Raw genomic sequence first — 22,524 nt, 5'->3', positions numbered from 1 at the left:
TTCAAGCATCTATAAACCAAAATGTACTCATGCTCACTCACTCGCACTCAAACATTGCTCTTTCTTATCTCTCTGATTTTTAAAAAATTATTTTTATTATTTTATGTGCATGATTTTTTTTTTTTTTTTTTTGCCTGCCTGCCTGTATGTCTGTGTACCATTTATGTACCTGGTACCCGCAGAGGCCAGAAGAGGGCACTGGATCAACTAGAACTGGAGTTACCAGCAGCTGTGAGTCACCACGTTGGTGCTGGGAATCAAACCCGGGTCCTCTGGAAGAGAAGCTAGGTCTCCTAACTGTTAAGCCATCTCTGCAGGCTCTTTGTCTGATTTGACAGACTAGTTAAGTATGTTTGTCTCTAAGGATATACTCTCTAGTGTCTGATTACCTGGCTTTGCCATTCATGGTCAGTATGTCAAAACAAGAAATGTATTCACACGTAAACACCTGTTAAATAAAAACCACAGCTTTTGTGGGGAGAACAGAATACAAGTTTCTACTTAATGAAAGCAGAGACACTGCTTAAAGATTTTGAAGGACTAGAAACGGAAGCAGAAAGCATTCTTTGTAAAAGCTGGCACGGATGAACACTGGGTGAAACACTAGGGAGTAGTTCTAATATATGCTGTTAGAGGCAAATGCCCTCAGAAAACTGACAGATTGCATGTGTCCTCTTTCTAGTTCTCATTCCTCCCAGGAAGCCAGGGACAATGGTGAGAGCGCTTCATCCCATCTCACATCGTGACTTCAGAAGTGCGCTCACTTCTGAGTCAATCAGACCTTCCTAGGGAAAGTCACTCAGCTATAGGAGTAAATCTTAACGCTATTGGAAGCACTATTTCAAAAATGAATGGCAAGACTCTACTTAAGTGTACCTGAATTAAGAATCCACTTGTTAAAAGAAACTAAAAATTGTCCTTTTAAAAGAGACTGAAAAAATGAGATGATAATCATATATTTGTCTCCTAGTCTAAAAAAGGTATTGATTAGAAATTTTAATTAAAAAAATTCTACTTTAATGAGTCTTTTGCCTGCGTGTGTGTCTATGCACCGAGTGTGCAGTTCCAGAAGAGGGCATTGAATCCCCTGGGACCGGAATTACAGACTGCTGTGGGCAGCTGAGGAGCAGCAGCTAGAGCTCCTAACCCCGAACCGTCTCCCGGCTCCTTGGCTAGACACTACAAAGTGTCAAATGCTAACAAGTAATATTCACTTCAAGCTCGGCATGGCTGTGCACACCTGCAATCTCAGCACTCAGGAGGCTGAGGCAGGAGAATCATGAGTTTGAGCCCAACATGGACTACATGTGATTTTTTTTTCTTTTACTTCAAACCACTGTATATTTTACAATAGACCACATTCATTAATAGTATAACAACCAGAGCAAATTATATTAAACAGAGTTTAGATCGCCAATATTTTTAGAATCTGCAGCAAATCTGGGTTTCTTCCACTGAACTCAAACACAGCTATTTTTAGTAAAGTATGAAAAAGATAATCAATCTCAAGTTTTAAATATGCAGACAAAAAATGTATATTTCTTTCATCAAATTAAAAGTAAATGATACTTATGCTGTGACATTTCAAATTATTTTTTGAAATCATTAAAAAATAAAAACAAAACCAGGTGGTTGTGGTGTACACCTTTTATCCCAGCACTTGGGAGGCAGAGGCAGGCGGATCTCAGTTAGTTCAAGGCCAGCCTGGCCAACAAAGCAAGTTCCAGGACAGCCAGCAATGTTACACAAAGAAACCCTGTCTCATAAAATCAAAAAGAAAGAAAGAGAGAGAGAGAGAGAGAGAGAGAGAGGGAGGGAGGGAGGGAGGGAGGGAGGGAGGGAGGGAGGGAGGGAGGGAGGGAGATAGATAGATAGATAGATAATAAAGATAAAGGCAAAAGTGTGAGGGATTAGACTGTTACTGTAAATCTTAGTAAGAACATTCCATAATCTAATGCAATAAAAAGTGAAGCAAGATCAATAAAAACATTTTTAGCAAATACCTACCACATACCAAGTGCTGTGCTAAGCATTAGGAATGTCATGCACTTACCACACACATAGCACCTGCAGCCCCCCAAGGGCCCTCCCAGTCCAATGTGGTCAGTGGAAAATTTAGAATGTCTGAGAAACATTATCAAAGATAATGGAAGTGCTGAGAAAATCCGATCCTCAAGGAAAAGTTTTGTGTTTTGTTTTTTTTGAAGATTAAGTTTGGTTCACCCAGACAAGAAAAGACAGAACAGCAACTTTATAATCATCAAGGAAACAGAGGATATTGACCAGCTGTTCTCCAAGTCCACGAGGACTAGAGTAAAGGATGTGGGCTCTAAACATGAGAATGTGAGGCTAAAGACGGGAGAAAGGAACTCTTTGGGGAGGTCGTAAAATTCTTCTGTGAAAAGCAACTCTAGTTTTTTTATACAGGGCAGGTAAATCATAGTTCTCAGGCAAAGACATAGATAGCCTCTAGAATAATGTGGAGAATCTACAGAAAGTCTGCCCGACTCCAGAGAGCAGCTAATGAAGCAAAAGCAGGTAGCTCTGGAGTGCCATTGCTGTCAGGGAGCACACCAGCAGAGTAATAGAGGTAAGCCACTCCGGGGTCAGTGACATTGTCTCTCACCGTGTGTGTGTGTGTGTGTGTGTGTGTGTGTGTGTGTGTGTGTGTGTGTGTGTGTGTGTGTGTGTGTGTGTGTGTGTGTGTGTGTTTGTGTGTGGTATGTGTGTGTGTGTGGTGTGTGGTGGTGTGTGTGTGGTGTGTGTGTGGTGTGTGTGGTGTGTGTGTGTGTGGTGTGTGGTGGTGTGTGTGTGTGTGTGTGTGTGTGTGTGTGTGTGTGTGGTGGTGTGTGTGTGTGGTGTGTGGTGGTGGTGGTGGTGTGTGTGTGTGTGTGTCTGTGTGTCTGTGTGTCTGTGTCTGTGTCCGTAGGCACATCTGCTGAGATCTGCTTCGTGGTGTGCTTTTCATTCCCACTGTGACTTGTTGAAGGTAAAAAGGCTCCTGTTTGGTTTGGGGTAAGATAGAGGAAACACAGACTGCTTGGCCCGTCCCTCTGAATGCGGTTAAAACCAGGACCGGAGGACTCAGGGAATGAAAATCAGTAGGCGGATCAGGGACAAAGTTCAAAGTTGTTACTAAAGCAAAAGTGAGCTAGCTACGGTACTCCACCAAGAAGGTAGTAAGTGAATAATAAATAAAATAATGCCCATGACCAGCAAATATCCAAATTTTCAATGAAGACAGAGTCAGTCCGACTGAGTTTTCTTTTCTCCTCAGGCTCTAATACAGTTTAGCACAGCATTACTGATTCTATTTTTACTTAAAATGTTTTGTATTTTACACATTGTGGATTTCTTATACTAAAGTGGACTTGTGTTTTCTTTTTATTTTGAGACAGAATTTTCACACGGCCTGGGCTGACCTCAGACTCACTATGCACCTAAGAACGACCCTGAAGCCCTGATCCTCCTGCCTCTGCTTCCTGAGCGCTAGGATTGCAAAAGCGCACACCCAGTGGGTGTACACACCCAGTGGGTGTACGGGTGCTAAGGGCTGGCAAGCACTTTGCCAACCGAGCTACATCCCAAGCCCTGAACCTAAATAATAATAATGATGATAATTTTGCTTGAAGGTGATTTATCTTATTTATATTTTGGAGCCGAATTTAGCACACAAGAGGCTATGTGTGCCAACAAAGCAAAACACAAAAAAAGAAAAGAAAACATACTACTAACCATTTAGGAAATTTTTGCTTTGCCCTGCAGGCCTTGGTTCTGCCTTAACTATACCTTACTCTATTATGCAAAATTTAACTTACAATGGGATGTAGGCCTAAATGTAAAATAGAGAACTATACACCTTTTAAGAGAAAATCAGAGAGATCTGAAGTTAGTCAAGAAGTTCTTGGAGGTATCACCAAAAGTATAATCTATAAAAAAAAACAACTGATACATTTGACTTGATTTCAACACAATTTTAAACTTTTGCTTTCTTAGGGACGTTGTTATGACTTGGCAGGTGAATGTCCTTGACATCCAACAACACAAGTCTAAAGAGCTGAGTTTGATGCCTGGAACCTCTGAGAGGAAGGGAACCAACTTGACCAAGGAGTCTAGAGTCTAGTTGTCCCTGGACCCACACATCCATGCTATGGCCTCTCTCTCTCTCTCCCTCTCTCCCTCTCTCCCTCTCTCCCTCTCTCCCTCTCTCCCTCTCTCCCTCTCTCCCTCTCCCCCTCTCCCCCTCCCCCCCCCCCCCCCCTCTCTCTCTCTCTCTCTCTCTCACACACACACACACACACACACACACACACACACACACACAAAGACTAGGAGAAAATATCTATAAATCACATACTGCACAAAAAAATCTGGTATCTAGAATATAAAAACCAATCTCAGGGAAATGAAAATTTTTGTTTACACAAAGAACTGCATGTGAAATGTCTATAGAAACTTATCCACGGCCAGGTGGTGGTAGCGCACGCCTTTAATCCCAGCACTTGGGAGGCAGAGCCAGGTGGATCTCTGTGAGTTCGAGGCCAGCCTGGGCTGCCAAGTGAGTTCCAGGAAAGGCGCAAAGCTACACAGAGAAACCCTGTCTCGAAAAACCAAAGAAAGAAAGAGAGAGAGAGAGAGAGAGAGAGAGAGGGAGGGAGGGAGGGAGGGAGGGAGGGAGGGAGGGAGGGAGGGAGGGAGGGAGGGAGGGAGGGAGGGGGAGGGAGGGAGGGAGGGAGAGAGAGAGAGAGAGAGAGAGAGAGAGAGAGAGAGAGAGAGAGAGAGAGAGAGATCCACAGTTTCAAAAAGATCAAAATGATAAATATCATTTAATTATGCTACAATATGCAACAAACTATTGGTACACATAATCTGGACTGTAAAAGGCGTTCTGTTGAAAAAAAAATGCCAGTCTCAAAAAGGCCCACACTTTATGAAATTCTTGAAAAGATAACACAAAATTGATAGATTAAAAAAAAACAGTGAATGCCAAAGGTTAGGAGTGAGAGGGGCAGAAGTAGATTATAGACAGGGATATATAGAGGATTGGGGAAATGAGATTGTATTAATAGAACTGTTCTCTGTCTTGATTGTGGTGTTGGTTATGTAAATCCATAAATGTTGCAAGAATTTCTCCCAGGGGAAATGTAAATAAACCTAGTCCCCTCCTTACTAGGCACCAATGACAAACCAAAATATGATTCCACCAAAGTCCAACTTCACAAACCAATGAGTTATTGACAGAAGTATGAGTGACTCTAAAGCAGCCATACCACCAAAGTCTCACCCCAGTGTAGATGATGACTTTTCCATAGCTACATAAATGGAAGTCTTCCCTTCCAATCAATGGCCTATAGTTTAGTTTATAAGGGAACTTCAAATAAGTCCATTCTCAGGGTTCTCTTGCAAGTAGTCAAAGACGGTATGATGAAGATGATGGTTTTTATGATTATATATAATATGTCTTAAAAATAACTCCATTATACACACTCTGTAGAAAAAGGTAAAGTTCACTGCATAATTTTTTTTAAATAATACAATGGAATCAGCAGTACACTAGTACCTATCATCTTCCTTTCTTAAAATATTTCAAGACTTGATAAGGCAGATACTAATAGACTACAAGGAAATCAATGGCTCCTTTTCTTTCAACACACTGGTGTGCCTGCAGATGGACATTCTTCAGATCCTGAGTACTGCTGTTATGGAACATTCACAGCATGATACCTTCAGGTGCTCTGAAAACAAGATGGTCATTTCATCAAGTCCTTCTTGGACAATAGGAGGCTAACTTAGCAGGCAATTCAAGCTAAGTTCTAGTTACATGCAAATTGTATGTATAAGCAGGTTCCTTCAGGAAACCCCAGGAAAGAGTGCAGTGCCTTCCTGGTGCCATATCTTCTATGTCATAAAGGCAGCGAAAACAGAAAGCTGCCTTTCACTATATTCAATAGTATCTTTTTGTCCTGGCGATTAAAACGACCCCTAGATAAAGTAGTACTGACTGACAACTGTGTCCAATAGACAGGGAAACAATATCCTAAAAGCCATGCTAGATATTATCGGCAAAGTAACTAGAGAAAAAAGCATGGCAGTGCTACAGTGGTCAATTTACATTAAATACTAACATTTTTCTACTTATGCCTGGGTTCTTTATCATGTTCACACATCTTGGAAGATCAGGAAACAACCTAACCTCTGAAAGCCTGCCTTTCTGCTAGGTAAACTGCCCTATCACTTGGCTGTGGGCAAATATTACAGACTTTATTATATACAAATATGTTGATCAGGTTCCTTCTAGGATCTGCATTGTTTAATACTTCAAGAAGTGAATTAAAGTGAAATGTCATTAAGCTGATATCACTTTATTCAAAATGATACATAATTCAAAGCAAGTGCTATTGTCTAGGTAACCAGCAGCCTGATTGCTCTATAATAAAAATCAGATAATGGAAAAGCTAGTTAATTCAAAGCCCACATTTTCCATCTCCTTGTGTTTTGCATTATGAAGTTTCACTATATTTAAGAAGGCAGATAAATGCCAAATGCAGTCTTTAGAGTTTCATTTCTGTTGGCATTTACACTGTTGGTAGCTCTGTGCATTACTACTAGTATAAGCCTGACCTGACAAAGATGCTACTCAACTCCTGTACTTCTAGCAGCTTTCAGGGAGAGGCATTTCTGCCTGAATTGGAACTTTATATCACTAAGACATGATTAGTCTATTCCCAGTAGCAAAGGAAGAACAGATGGAGTCCTCTGCTCCTTCTGAGACAAGCTCTCACATGCAGGGCTTCAGTAATTTGTTTGAAGTGAATTCCCAGATCACATATATCTATATTCAAATGTAAGAACAAAGACACATTCCAAAGCCAACTCTGAGCACTTCTGGAATATCCATTTATTTGAATTACCTTTCTGCTCTCCTCCACAGGCATAAATAAAACAGGATGGCTATAGTCTGAACGGTCATCTCTTATAAATTAAGGTAAATAGCTAGTTTCATGAAGGGTCTTTTATTTTATGGCCCTTTTATAGTCATCTATTCTTACTCTTCAATCTCTTACCACTTAAAATATCAGTATTCTCCCCTATTAAGAACACACCTGAGGGGCAGGAGAGGTAACTCAGCAGTTAAAAGCACCGGCTGCTTGTCCAGAGATTCTGAGTTCAATTCCCAACAACTATAGAGCAGCTCACAACCATCTATAATGGGGTCTGATGCCCTCTTCTGGCATGCAGGCATACATGAAGATAGAGCACTCATACATAAAAATATGTAAATAAATAATTTTTTAAAAAAGAAAAAGAATGTGATATATATTGTGTGTTTTATATATAATAAGATGTTAAATATATTGTGTGTAATACTTTTATGGGATATCGCCATTTTACATGCTTAAGGTAATACATATAGCAATTTTACTGAACATCAATGTTATTAATTTTAATGTCACATCTGTGATAAACCAGAGGCCCCTGAGCTAGAACTGACTGAAAGCCTCCTTCATGAGGAGGAGCTCTCATGGTAACAGAAGGTGCTGTGCAAGTGTCCCAGAGAGGAAAACTACCAACAGCCCTATTTAGCTATGATGTCTATGAACCACAACAATGACCAGCATGGCACGATAACCTAGGGGTAAAAAGTGGCATACATATCTTGGTGGTAACCAACAACTCTCTAGTTGGACTTAAGACCTACTCCAAAAAAGGGAATTCTGGAAACCTAGGCAACTACCCAGGACCCGTGAAGTCATGGATCCTGGTGGAGAACCCACAACCACCACTTAACTAAACTAACAAGTCCAATAACCACATTCTAGATCTTTGTCCTTATACCCACAAATAAGTGTAGTTCCCACCCCTCACCCACGAAACTTCTCTTTGTAATAGAGACCACTACAGACAGCCACAACTGATCAAAATGCTGAGAACACGTAATCACGTGGTACTAAAGCCCAACTAATCCACCTACAACACAACTCCTTGCACCTAAGGTTCAGGGAACATGGTGGATGAGGCTAGAAAAGACTGTAAGAGTCAGAGGAAAAAGATGCCTGCAGTGAGGTTACATTTCCTAGAAATATCAGAGAATCTCCAAAATTTCAACAACATACCTGCCTAAATGAGACCTGAACAAGGAGGAGCCAATGGACACGCTATGATGAAAGGGGAAATCTCATGGTACCCTAACCTTAGACAAAAAAAAAACTACTGGCAACTAAGAAATGCTGATAACAGGAAAAATACCCTTCTCCAGGGAAGAGCCTTCCAATTCGTTATCTAATGCCAAGGGGTCAGCCCTGAAATCATATAGAAATAAGTAACATTATATTGACTGACCAGATTATACCTACACATGTAGAAAGAAATATATATAAAATACCCAGTAAATTCCTTCCCTCACCCAAGAAGCCATGTGCTACATTGGTGGTTCTAGATGCTATGGGCTGTTGTTTTTTCTTTCCAAAATGAAAGTGTTCTTCTTTTTTCTTTACTATCCACACATTGCTCATCCAGTCCTTATAAACAGCAAAGGCCTTTCACCACAATACCTAAGCAAAGAAACAAACTAGAAAAGAAGGAAGATTCAGCTGCAAAATGGGTTGTCCTTCCTTTCCACTATTTTCCTTCTACCTCGGGAAGGTCAGCTATCTCTTTTAAACTATTCCTGAAACAAACTAGATGAAGAAAAGCCAGGTTACTAACCATTCTTAGATTCAATTTGTAAAAGTGTTAGCACAGTACAACTGAATAAACCATGTCCTAATACTAACATGCTCACTTTTACATTTTCTACTTTAAAAGACAATTCTACTAGTCACTTTACAATAAATTACAGCTTGATGAAAAATTATGAAGTTAACTTTTATTTTTTCAAAGAATGTCTCTAAATAATTCCATATGAATGGTTTAATAATTATGATTTCTTCTGTCACCTCCAAATTTTGTTTTATCCATTCTTTTTTGCCTGTGCATTAAAAAAAAAATGGGAAGCCTTTTATGTAACATCTAAAAAGCATTAAGGTCCTATGTACACAAAAACAAAAGTGAGCTTGTAAACTCAAAATTCAAGTTATGAAAGGCCTAGGATACCCCCTCAGGAAGCTGAGTCAGAAGGATTCAGATAGTGGTCAAGGAATTTCTCTAGACTACACAGATCCAAGCCAGACTGGGCTAACACAGTGAGTACCTATACAAAAAACAAACAATAGATTCCATCTATAAGTTACATTCTGGAACACATCTTAGAAATAGGCCAAGCCTACTAGTTAAGTCATAAAGAATTAAACAAGAAGTGTGTGTGTGTGTGTGTGTGTGTGTGTGTGTGTGTGTGTGTGTGTAATCTGTATGTGTATGGGGGTGTACAATTGGATAAAAGGAAGCATCCAAAAAATAACTGCACCTGCATTGTAAAATGTGTGCAAACATTGTTGAAAGCAATACAAATAATAAAATTTAAATATTTGCCATCTCCTACTGAAGGAGCTAAGAGTCTCCATGGTGAGTCGACACTAAATACAAAAAGAAAAACAGTCAGACTGTGACAAATGCACAAAGCAGAGTTAAAGTAAGATGTTTTAAAAACAATTTCAAACAAAACATGAAGAATACACTTGCTACATTTTATTACTATTGTTGGGATGGAAATTCACTTCGGGTATACCATGGAGCGCATGTGGAGGTCAAAAAATGACTTGTAGATTCCACTCCCTCTTTCCACCTTTATGTGGGCTCCAGGAATTGAACTCAGGTCATCAGACTTGTGCAACAAGTGTCTTATCCACTGACCCATCTAGCTGGCCTGCACCTGCTATATTTTAAAAGGCTATTTTTGGACAAAGATTACAGACCACATTTAGTCAATAAGATTTTAATTGCATAGATCAACATCTCTTGGTTATAAATATTTGGGTCCACATTGTATGTTGAGCTTCCTGTCCTAGATTATAACCACTGAAGTGTTTATTCTGCTTCAGGAGAGGGTATTGGAAGAATAAAGCCAGTCATGCTTTGCTAAGGTAAATGGACACATCTAGGGTACATTAAATGCCACTGCCTGGCATTCACTAACAGTACCAACTGTTAGTACTAAGACTATTGTAAATCAAAACTCAACAAGAAGCTCCTCACTCGACTGAATCATGGAATTCCTAAAGGAATAGTGACTGCTGAGCTTTAATAACAAAAACACAATACAATACAAGAAGTGGTCCCTCACTCCTTTTGACTCTGCTAGCAAAGTGTCCACTCTTTATCTATTCCAAGGGATGTGTTTATTTTCTTACATTCCAGGAAGGCAAAACTTGAAGCAACAGGTCAAAAGGGCAGTTTAAAGCCACTTTAGCCTAACATTCTACTACATAAACAGACAACTAGGCTGTCTGATGCTAACACACCCTCATCACCACCACTCAATCAATGATTTAAAGAGGGTTTCCCATGCTGTGGGGTTCTGTCCATGTCTCAACATCTCTCTCCAACTGTCTATTCAAATGGATCTGAAAATCTGCTTTTTTGCTTCTCCAAAATGACTCGTCATAACATATACTTTACTTGATGAACTTTTTCCTTTGTTAATGTCTCTTGGTTTGCTCACTCCTTTTGTATGCTATTACTTAAGGAATCTTTTCAATCTTCTGTACCCTTTCCTATCAAACTCATTAGCAACCATTTCAGCTATGAATTATGATTCCCCCAAAACTGTGTGTACTTTTTCTTATGCACTAAACTCATTTGCTCATCTATAGTAAAAATCTATACCCAAAATATAATAAAAACTTAAATTTTCCTATCAACAACAGTGTGTTTCCTAAAGCTACAGATACTGGTAGATACATAAGTTTGTTTTGGCAGTAGACAGGCCTCAAACTCCATGTTTGAGAATGTTCTTGAATTTTTGATCTTCCTGCCTCTACTCAAAACTGAGTGCTGGAATCACAGACATACACCCTCATATCCAGTTTATACCATTCAGTTCTAGATACTAAACTCAAGATTTATGCATCTATACAGGCATACTATTAACTGTGCTATATCCCCAGTGTTAAGATAAATCATCTCAGAGAACATTTAGCGATAGAAACCTCATTTCATATACAAATGCTCACCAATCTTGTAAATCTAACCCTTTCATTTCAACAACTCTAAAACTTGGGTCTGAATGTGTCATTCCTTGTTTTTAAAAAATGGCCACCAAATAAAATCACTTATTGTTCTGGTATTCCAGTTCAATTCCATCTCCATAACTCAAAAAGCCTTTGTCCTGTTTCATCTTTTAAGGACACAACTTTATTTTGCACTACGCATTATTGTACTTTCCAAACGTTATCTGTGCAGCAGACCCCAAGGATTCCACAGAGAAGAAAACAATGTTTCTACCCGCATGCGATTTAGAACCTGGTTGAAGACTTGAAGAGCAAATGAGTATATAACATGAGGTGATGAAAGTACCATGGAGAGGAAAAGCAGCAGAGAGAAAACAGGATCACATTATGAGACACAGATTTTTCTAGCAAACAGTATGTTCTTTCAACAAACAAATGAAGCCCAACATGTCTAACGTGCAAGCCGACCTATATTTTCCTTAATTTATTTATAGTTCAACTTAAACTATAATTTAAAAACACTGCACCAAGAATAGTACTGGAAATGTACAGTCATTTAGAGATACAGCTTACTTCAGAAATAACCAACTATAATCATTTTACTTTTTAAACATTTTGGGGGAATTTCATACAAGAATACTGAAATTTTACTTTTTGAGATTAAAATTGATATAGTCAATTATTTCCCTTTGATTTTAGTGTTTTTGCTGGCTCCCAGATGTACCCCTAAAACAGCATTTCAGGAACTAGGAAGTTTCAGATTAAGTCATGATGTTAGACTCCATAAGACTGGAGTCGGGGTCCCTGCTACTTCACATTGTGACATTCAAAGGCTGGCATGGCTTCAAATCGGGGACCTACACATTAAGACCCCACAGTAATACCAGACGTTAGCGACATGAGCTTTGTGCTGGTGACGGAACACAGTTGTTCAACTGTCTGAATCACTTAAGTCTATAATATGTCTCAACTGTTTACAAAGAGCTGAAACAACTGGAGAAAGCGACAGAAGAACACTGTGTGAGCTGCGGTATTAGGAAGGATTTGAGCCAGAGAAAAGTGGCACAGACATTAATTGCCCTATTTCACACTCAGAAAATTACAATGATTTGCTTTACCATCTAAATAATAAAATACACCTTTAAAGAATTCAAATTGTCTTCTTGGAACATTCATCATTATTACATTCTACATAGCTCCAATCTCAGGACACACATGTGTGAATGAATGAACAAATGAATGAATGCTAACATCTTAGTGTTTATATAAATATGCATAGAACACTAAAGGTCTGGGTCTTTTTAAAAATATGTCAGAGCTAAATATAAATGTTTTAAACTTCCAAATACTAAAAGTTTCTAAGTTCAGTGGATGGTAAGTCCTCTCTTATTGCTATGATCTTCGCATGCAGAGTCTTTTCAAAGTCTTTAAAGACTGAGGAAGCAATGATAAACTTCCTTCTGTCTGAAAGCATGACCTTTCACAGCTGCACGGAAGCACACAGGTTGTAGGCCACTCCTCTCTATGTACTCCATGACCACCAACCTCATCCTTCCTCAGTCTGGAAGAAAGACAAGACAGGCTCTGCTGAACTTCTGGCTAAAGTCTGAGCCTATAGAAAGGGTCGTGCTGAGGGAAAAGGGACAGTGTAGACCAGCCAACCTGCAATGTCGTAAAAAGTCTAATGTTGGCTGGGCATGCTGGCACATGCCTTTAATTCCAGCCCTTGGGAGGCAGAGGCAGGCAGATCTCTGTGAGTTCAAGGCCAGTCTGGTCTACAAAGTGAGGTCCAGGACAGCCGAGGCTGTTACACAGAGAAACCCTGACTCGAAAAACAAAAACGAAAGTCTCTGTTAGCGAAAACAAGAAACTACCACTGTACTAAAGAGGCCAGAGTTGGTGTTCTATTCAAAAGAACAGATGCTAACTTCACCTCATTCTCAGGACTAGATAGACCAAGAAGATACATACCGCATCTGTGATGTCAATTTCATACACCCTTTGGAAAGTCCTGCGCTCAAAGAAGACAAGTTTGCCATTGCCACATCCCCTTTGCACAGAGGTACCAGTGACTATGAGTTTATCATCAGGACTGAAACAGCAGTCGGTCCTACACAGAGAAGAGTTGATAAGTATAAACTCATGGCTCTGACAACTGGGCAGCAGTAACGAGTGAACTAAAAACACACAGACATCCCCATAAAAGAGCTAATGCCTATACACTGGCTTACACATCAGGCATTTTCAATAATTTGCTTAATCTTCACAATAATGTCATGGGACAGATGTTCTCCTCACTGTACCAAGGAGGAGGCTAACACAGAGAGGTTAACTGAGCCTTGCTCAGTATCACACAAGGATGTGATACATCTGAGACTCAAATGCAGGCAGTCTGACTTCAGAGTCTGCTCTTAATTCCCATGCCATGCCATGCTTTAATGTAAAAAGAGTGTGAGGAACATTCAATTTGGAGTATCTGCAGACAAACAAACACATCTGATAAAGTCATATTAGCTTTGGCCATTTTCCAAAACTACTTGTACTGCCCTCATCACTGCTATCACCTCCTAATGGTGTCTGCCACATCAAGTCAAGCTCTATGAGAGAGGGAAGCTGCACTTCTAGAAACAAGCTGGTGCCTTTAACTCCTCCACGGTTTTATTATCAGAGTCGTGGCCCCTTCATCATGAATATTCTACACATTACCCAAGGAAGTTACGTAGTCGGCATTGTCTTAGCAGGTGTAATGGCTCACAGCATTCCGATCTATTCTAAATTGCTGATAGGCTGTTTTTCTTTTTAGCAGATAACGCACAGGCAGTGGGCTGTGATGGAGTGGGTGCGCTGCTACCACGCAGTTTCTCTCATTTGATGCTTCTGTTACCTTCATATCCTCCCTGCTGGTCATTATTTAACACAGATGTAAAGTTTCACTTCTTCCAAAATAGAAACCGTTTCCTAGGCACCAATTATAGGACTTAGAGGTTAAATCCCACCTCAGCTGCCTCAGAATAATCTTTGAAAGCTTCAGTTGCCAGACTTAGTTGACTGGAGATAACTATGTTTGGTCATTCCGGACAAAACAGTGTGAATAACAAATGACCTCTGTGTGTATATGACAAATATACATACAAAATTATGGGCAAATAGAGATAATTTATGTCTTCAAAATAAATGTGCAAAATTTAAAAAAAAAAACTTCTCAAATCCCTTTCCTAGAAGATTTAAAATACTTGATGCAAATTAACATTAAAGGAATTTCTTTTCTGTTCTCCTATGCTAATCAAATAACAAAATATGCTACTTGTGGGCCTGGAGGATGGCTCAATGTTTAAAAGCACTGGCTGCTCTTCTAGAGGACCCAGATTCAATTCTCAGTATCCACATGGTGGCCCACAAGCATCTATAACTCCAGTCACCGGGGATCTAATGTGCTCTTCTGGTCTTCTCGGTTACCAGACACACATGTGGTATACAGGTATGCATATAGCAAAACATAACAACAAAAAATTGTTTTAAGTTAGAAAAGATAACACAACTTACATTGGGAACAAGGTGGGAAGGTCTGAGGCTGAAAATAATGGCTTATTAAATTGTCGGACGTCCCATAATTTTAATGTATCATCACCTAATTGAGGAATGAAGGGAAGGAAACACAAGTGAATTTTGTACAGAAGAACTCATGCCAGCTTAACGTTTGCTAAACAGTATGTAACTATAAAAAGAGGAGGATGGGAAGAAATAAAGAAAGATGGATCAAGGGGGGAAGGGGGAAGACCCAAGTGCACCTAAGCACATTTCCCTTTTTTAATTGTTTAGGGAGTTTGAAAAGGCAGTAGTAGTTGCAAGAATAGTATAAAATTATATGATACTAAGTCCTCCTCCTAGCAATTCCTTTCCAGATTGATTAGCATCAGTCGGCAGCCCTACAGAACCTGCACCAAAGCTCTACATTAGAGCAGATGGTAGCTCCCTGTGGTATGCTGAGTGTAGCCTGCTTTCTTGGGAAGGCCTTAATTTCAGAGCCATCAGGACTGAAAATAGTTCAGTTCACAACAGATTATTTTTCCCATTAGTATGTGGGTAGAATAATCCATCAACATTAATGATGTAGGCCATGTTATTCCTTGCCCCCCAGAGTAATTCTACTTGTGGCTATTATTCTTCATTTTGCTGGGAAAGTACTACTTTTCCAAGCTGCTTAAAGAGTAATGAACATTCTTTTAAGAATAGTGTTTTTGTATTTCTATAGGGCTACTCACCAACTCCTGACTAGAACAAGAGCCAAGCTCATGTAAGTAATGTCTCTGCTATCCTTTCTCCTTAGTGCCCATATCAGCCCTTTGGGTCCAATAAGGAATCAAGATCAGTTGTAAGAGAGACTGGAAAGTTAATAAAACCCATTCTGTCCACAGGTACTCTTCCTCTAAAACCTGACTGTAAGTTCAACCAGGGACTAATCCACACCTGGTTGAACTTACAGCTTTGTACTCTGAGAACTTCATAAAATTCCCCTTTGGAATGTTACTGTATTGTCACAAGTGAGTTTTCAGAAAGATCATCAGCCATGCCCCGTGGCTGTTATCTAGCCCCTCCATGTGAGATGGATGTAGCAAACAAATCAGGAACAACCAACACGAAACCATGAGTATATCTAAGCTTAGAATAAAATACAGCAGATAGCAGCTAGATATGGAATCTCTGCTCCCAAACTAAATTGTGTTAGTGTTTAAACTCAGAGAGGGGGAGAGTACTACACACCAATCATCAACAAACAGAGGATTGAAAATGCCGGGCATGGAATGATAAAGTAGGAGAGAAGAAATAAAAGAGGATGGCTGGGCATGTTGATATACATCTGTCTAACAACCAGAATCTGGAGGAGCCAGAGGAATCAAGAGTTTGAAGCGAGCCTACTGAGTTCACACCTAAGCGACTGTAAAGACCCTGGCTCAAGGAAACCATGGTCTATGGATGTGGCTCATGGTAGAGTGCTTGCCTCATGTGTATACACAGAGAATCAAAGAATGTAGGTGATCATTTACAAAATTCCAAAGGCAGAGGCAAAAGCCATCCATGAAGACCAAATTCCTGTGAAATCTGAAGATAAAAAAAAAAATCCAAAGGGGGAAAAAACCTAATTTCTAAATTTTAGTTGAATATGAATATATAGAGTCTATTGCATGTATATACAAGAGCATGCTAAAGCTTGCATGTAGAAGCCAAAGGACAACTCTTTGGAGTTGTTTTCTCCTTCCACCATGTGAGTTCTAGGAACTGAATGATCCTTAGGTAACTGGGCTTGGGAGCAAGCACTTTAATTGCTCAGCCATCTTGCAAGTCCAATTAGTAAATTTTGATACAGACAAATGTTGCCAAGTTGAAAACACATTTTAATAAAAAAAAAATCTGACTGGCAAAGATACATTACAGCACTAAAACATTAGTCTGACATTTGTGAGAGCTAAAGATTATCTTCTTATTTATAGAAACACATCAAAAAGCTGTTTACCTACCTCCACGAGAGGCAAGGACATTACCATCATAGGAAAAAGCCACACAAGAAGTATCTGTACCAGGGTCATGGGCCTGTTTATAGTGGAATTTGGGATGAACCTGTGAGCAAACACAAGTAAGGTGTTATCGACTCTTATATTCAGATGAGACATAGGCTGTGCAAAGAACAGTTGATTTCATCATTCAGAAAATTATATACATCTTAGGTGAAGTACTAATTCCATCTGATTGTAGTCTTGTTCCTTTAAAAAAAATTGAAAAGGCTTTACCAAATTTTACTTGCTTTAACAAAGAAGAGATAAGTCCTAGCAGGGGACATTTTTTAGCAAGGCCTGAGTAATATAAAAAACAACCATAATATAAAAAACAACCATTTTTGTATTATGCTTCTGAAGCTATGGGGCTCACGCCCCCACTTTATCTAAGAGATAAAATTAAATAAGATATCAAAAGAGCATATTATTTCCCTAATATAAAATGCTCGTTGTATTTTTAGTATATTCCAGACACAGTGCACACAGCTGTGGTCCTTGGGCTAGCTAATGTGCCTATTTACTGCGTAGGGTGGTGCTGGTATCGAAGGTGATGACATCAGCTCTTACATAATGCTTATCATATCCGAGGCACTGTGTCTTTAACTTACTCACCTATTTGAACCTCACACTCCCTAATTACATCTTCAATAACCCTATCTGCAGAGAAGGCCATTCTGAGCAGGCAAAGATGAAGGTGATGTTTCTGCCCCAAAAGTCAGTGATTGCCAGCAAACACTACCAAGTAGGCAGGGGCAGACTCTCATAGCCTTCCTGGTAAGAAAACAATGTCTTCCAGAGTCTTCAATGTATCAATTTCTGAACTTCTCAGTCATGGAAGCATTTCATTTTGGTATCAAGGATGAGTGAGTTTTCATGTGGTAGTTTCTAGAGATGACTCATGTCTGTATCCCCAGTATTTGGGAGGCTGAGGTAAGAGAACCACCATGATCTCAAAGCCAGCCTGGATAGGGAAGTCTAGGCTAGTACAGTGAAATCATGTTTGAAAAACAAAACAAAAACAAAATTTAAACAAAGAACAAAAAGCTCGAGGCATGAAATTAAATATTTTAAGTGGAGAAATCTAAATAAATTATAGAAATGAAAATAAAAAAATATTAGAGTATACTGGTTCTAGAGCCAGGCTGGTTTGCCTAAAATTTAAGGCTTACTGAACTTAAGTATGAATTGGTTAAGATGCTTATTCTGCTTACCAGTTTACTATCAGTAAATACATACACATACCTTTCCACGCCAACTCATAAAGAGACCAAGTTACACTGAACCACAAGCTTAAGCAGCCTGAAGTAGGTGCTAGTTCTCAGAAAGATGATCATATGCAATTATGCTGCCTAAGTGTAGATTCTGAGAGTAAGAGGAGGCAAGTACTCGGTTACCCCACAAAATGGGCTTACTAACATGTGACTGATCCCCTAACCCTAAGACCCTTAATAAGTAGCAAATCCCTTCTCATTAGGAATCTGTTTTCATAATTGTAAGCAAACAATTCGATATTCCAATCACGTTTGAGCTGCCCTAGTACAACCTAGGTACAGAAAGAAGCTAGGCACTCAGTAGTGCTCCAACTGCTACAGATGTCACTGCAAGTGAACTAAGTAGAACAATGTCCTCCTATGTGCAAAGTGATGGGAAGAAACACTGTCCACAGAGATGACACTGTTGGTTGGTTACTGTGTCATTGACACTCTGCAAAGGCAGGGAAAGTGAGAGAGAAAACCACAGGACTACTTCAGCAACTTCCAAAGAGGGCAACTCCTGCAGCTGCAGAGCTAACACACTGAGCAGCACTCCCGTTTATAGAGCGCTCGAGATAACCGGTTGTTCATGCACGGCAGCTCTGCTGTCCTCTGGTCATGGTTCTAGATCGGAAGGAACATAGCAGGATATTTGAATGGATGTCTCACAGAAAGGTGGATCATAGGTAATCTGCCCCCAAACTCCAGGAACCCTCTGCTTAAAGATCCATGTTTAGAATGATCAAGAACTTCCTGTGTCCAGAAAATATGGCAAATATCACCCCACCCCCAAAAGACAACAAGTATTTCTGATTAGGAGCTGCCCCTACCTGGCTGCTATATCAGTGGATGGGGTTAAATCTCAGTATTACTAAGCTGGAGCAGTGTTGGGTCTGAAAATGGAGAAGAATTATGCACTAAAAGAGAGCAATAATTAGCTTAGCAGCTACTGGTAGGAGTCATAGCATATCTTGACTTGGGATTTGGAAGATGCTTAAGTCAAAGGAGCTGGGATACAAGACTAGATGAACAGTTCCTTTTGCAAGGCTCAGGTTGGGACCTCCATATTGAGCCCAGAGACGATTTCTCTCATCACCTCCCTCAATTTCTATCAACACTGTACCTTTCTCACTTTATTATTGTTTTGTTTTGTTTTTGAGACAGGGTTTCTCTGTATAGCCTTAGCTGTCCTGGAATTTACTCTGTAGACCAGACTATTTTTATTGTGTGCATGTGTGGGTCTGTGCACATGAATCAGGTGTCCACTGAAGTCAGAAGAGGGTATCAGCTTCCTTGGAGCTGGAGTGACAGGCAATTGGGAGTGGCCTAATATGGGTGCTGGGAACCTAACTTGGATCTTCTGGAAGAGCAGCAAGCTCTCTTAACTGCTGAACCATCCCTCCAGCCTCTTATTTTAATCAAGGGCCCTTCCATGTCCTCTACTTCACCCTCCCCAAGACACTTCTGGTCTTGATTTTCTTTCTTCTCTTTTTTTTTTTCATTTCTTTTCTTTCTTTTAAGTGTTGGGAATGGAACCCTTGGCTTAGAGCATGGTAAGTAAGCAACAGCTTTGTCACTGAGCTATATTCTCAGGCCTGTGTGTCTTGTTCTGATCCATATACATTGCTCCTTGACACTAACACTCTTTGATTCTTGTTCATGAGGCTGTCTATCCCCTCCACCAAGGTCTGTGCTGCCACATTTGGGAAGGATGCCCAGTGGGATGGGCAGACAGCATGATCCAGGAATCAATGAAGCACAAAGGCGATAAACTTAGACTCACTGAAGTCCAAAATGTTGTCCTTATGTTCCTAAATTGGGGTTCCCATTCCAATATCAAATACTGATCAACTGTACCTAGAAGCTTTGCTTTCTTCCTATGGATAGTTGAACTATAATTTCCTAAGTCTGTTTAAGCACTGGCTTTGGATAGGGCAACCATAGGTCATGATGGAAACTGTCACTGGCCCAAGGTTGTATATGTGCCCAGAAGAACATCATTTACCAAAACTATCAAGAAATACGTAGATGGAGGGGTGCCTGAATCACCAAAACGTTTTGTGGCAGCTCTTCTCTACAAACCAGAACCAGTCAGAGATAAGTTAATAATGTCCATGGGAATCACAGGCCTGAATTAATAAAAACCAGCTTTCGGTGTTTAATTACTTATGCCAAGAAGCCACAATCATAATAGCTGGGAAAAACAGAGCCGTCTAAGGGTCTTGGATGCACAGGGCGCTGCAAATATGGCAAAGAGAACATGTCATTCCTAGGGACCAATAATGAGCAGCAGGCAATGATACTGCTTACTATTTACAATTAAGAAGAAAAATGAACAGAGGAGTAGGAGGCTGAGAGCAGTTTCCCCAATAAAAAGTAATGATCTCTTGCTCTGTTTCCATATTGGAGCCAATTTTCAGATCAGCTGCTTGTCAACAACAGAAACAGTCTGATCCTTAAGAAACGATACTGCTACTCAGTGCTATAGGTGCATTCTGTATTCATTTTTCTAATTCTTCCACCAAGGGACTGCTGACTACTCTAGATGTAATCAAATACTGATCAGAACTATAGTGGGAACGTATTCATGAATGCTCAGGGTGACTCAAGGACTTCCCACTAGCCTGGCCAAGCTTTCCTAGAGTTGCGATGGAGTTTCAGATTTTTCCTACTCTCTATTCCTCTCTCCCTTCTTTCTTGGCTTTTTTCCTAAGTACTTGAAGACTGTCAGTCTTTTTCAGTTCCCTTCTCATTTTGCCCCCATTGGCATTTTGGCAATCGATTTCTTAAATGTCTAGCACTGCCTTGGCTTCTGCTTCCCAGAGAACCCTACTACACACAGACATTAGGAAGCAAGATAAGCAAAGCTCAGTAAAGACATGCATGTGCTGCCTTGCTGCTTTTGGAGGCCAGTCAATGGTGGGGAAAACATGCATTAGTTTCCTAGATGATCAGAGACATGTGCTCAGTTATCTCCTCAACACAGCAGTTCTCAACCTGTAGGGTTGTGTCCCCTTGGGGGGTTGACAGACCCTTTCACATGGGTTCCATATCACAAAACCTCCATACTTTCATCATGATTCTTAACAGTAGAAAATTACAGGTACAAAGTAGCAGTGAAAATAATGTTATGGTTGGGGGTCACCACAACATGAGGAACTGTTTTAAAGGGTCACAGCATTAGGAAGGTGGAGAACCACTGCCTTAACATCAATAGGCATGTAGGTAAGGGGTCCAAATGAGTGAGCCATCTTAAACCATCTAGCGCTGATTTAATCTCTAGGTAACTGCAGGTGCAATACACAGCCCAGCAGAAATCAGCCATGCCAGCCTAGACAAGAAGTACTGTATGGTGCCACACAATTTTCTCAGAATTATTCTCTACTTAACATTTTGCCCAACAATATTCATCATAAAATAGTCCTATCTCCCTTCAGTTCACCATGTCTCACACTTTAAATAACCATGGCACCCTTCTCTTGTCTGTTAAGAATTCACTCTAGCAATGTCTGTTAATTCTGGCCACGGTTACTTTCATATATCCATTGTCTCTAGGAAGTTATAGTTTGTGTTCAATGAATTATAGCCATTTCTTTTATTCATTCTCTGATATCAAGTAACACAATGCATGGATGATTAAAAAAGGAGAAAAGATACTGTTTAGAGATAGCTCATCCTTGGAAGACATGGAAGCACTGGCCTTACGGTGCTTTTCTTTATGGTACTAGATAAACCCTTCCCTGCATTTCTGACCTTTTCTTTCAAGTGGGTCAGGGGCCGACTGTTTCTTTCCCAGGCATACATGTGAACTCTGAGAACCTCTGAGACTCTTAGAATACAGTATGTTATCACACATCACATTGCTTACATTCATAGAGCAAACAAATTTTTGAGCACATAGACTTTTGAGCATGGAACAATATGCTCCATAGTAACTTACATTTGTCCAAGTTTCTGAGTTCTTCAATAAAGGTATGTTCAAAACCGGGATGCTTCTTTCCCCTGTCTGTTTTCCCTTCTGCTTTACTTACTGCTGTGACCATACATCTAATAAGAAGCAACTTGGGCAAGGGAGGATTTCTCTTGCCTCATAGTTTGAGACTACAGGCTATCGTGGCAAGGACACCCACGGCAGCAGACGCAGCTCACATATGTGGCTCTAGGAGTGTGCTCACACCTGGGAGGATTAGGATAGGAGAGAGGGCAATGCCAGTACTCGGAGGCTTCATCGTTTTTAGCCTTTTCATTCAGGCTTATGCTCACATTCAGTCTCTGTTCCTCTGTTAATCCTATCTGGAAAGTTCCTCCCTCTGAGACACACCCCAAAATATGCCTCACTAATGTTCCCTAATCCAGTCAAATTGAGAATGAGATCAAACCTTCGCTTCATCCCATTCATCACTCCCTTTTTCTTTGCTTCTTTTAAAAAAAATGATTTAAAGATAAAAGACTACAGAGATGACGCAAGGGTTAAAACATAAGGAGGGAACTTTGGGTTCCAGCACCCACATAAATGCCAGGTACTGTCCTTTGAATGACTGTAACCCAGTAATGGAGGAGGCAGGACAGGAGGACCCCTGGAGCTTACTGGATGCCCTCCTCTGGCTGCTAGTC

At 40.1% G+C, this 22,524-nt stretch overlaps 1 protein-coding gene across 2 annotated transcripts in view; it reads right to left on the bottom strand.

Moving 5' to 3' along the window:
- The window catches only part of Wdr70 (WD repeat domain 70), a 241,147-nt gene that overhangs the window by 27,250 nt on the left and 191,373 nt on the right, over positions 1–22,524 (bottom strand). For both annotated transcript variants that reach the window (XM_076551820.1, XM_076551819.1), the window contains 3 exons: positions 16,622–16,721; positions 14,649–14,733; positions 13,077–13,215 (listed from right to left, as the gene is read on the bottom strand). In XM_076551820.1, the coding sequence (XP_076407935.1) occupies positions 13,077–13,215; positions 14,649–14,733; positions 16,622–16,721 (324 nt within the window). The remainder of the gene's footprint in view (positions 1–13,076; positions 13,216–14,648; positions 14,734–16,621; positions 16,722–22,524) is intronic.

Source organism: Peromyscus maniculatus, chromosome 15 (assembly GCF_049852395.1).
Source record: "Peromyscus maniculatus bairdii isolate BWxNUB_F1_BW_parent chromosome 15, HU_Pman_BW_mat_3.1, whole genome shotgun sequence".
In the NCBI taxonomy this organism is placed as follows: domain Eukaryota; kingdom Metazoa; phylum Chordata; class Mammalia; order Rodentia; family Cricetidae; genus Peromyscus; species Peromyscus maniculatus.
This window is presented reverse-complemented; position numbering and strand designations above follow the sequence as displayed.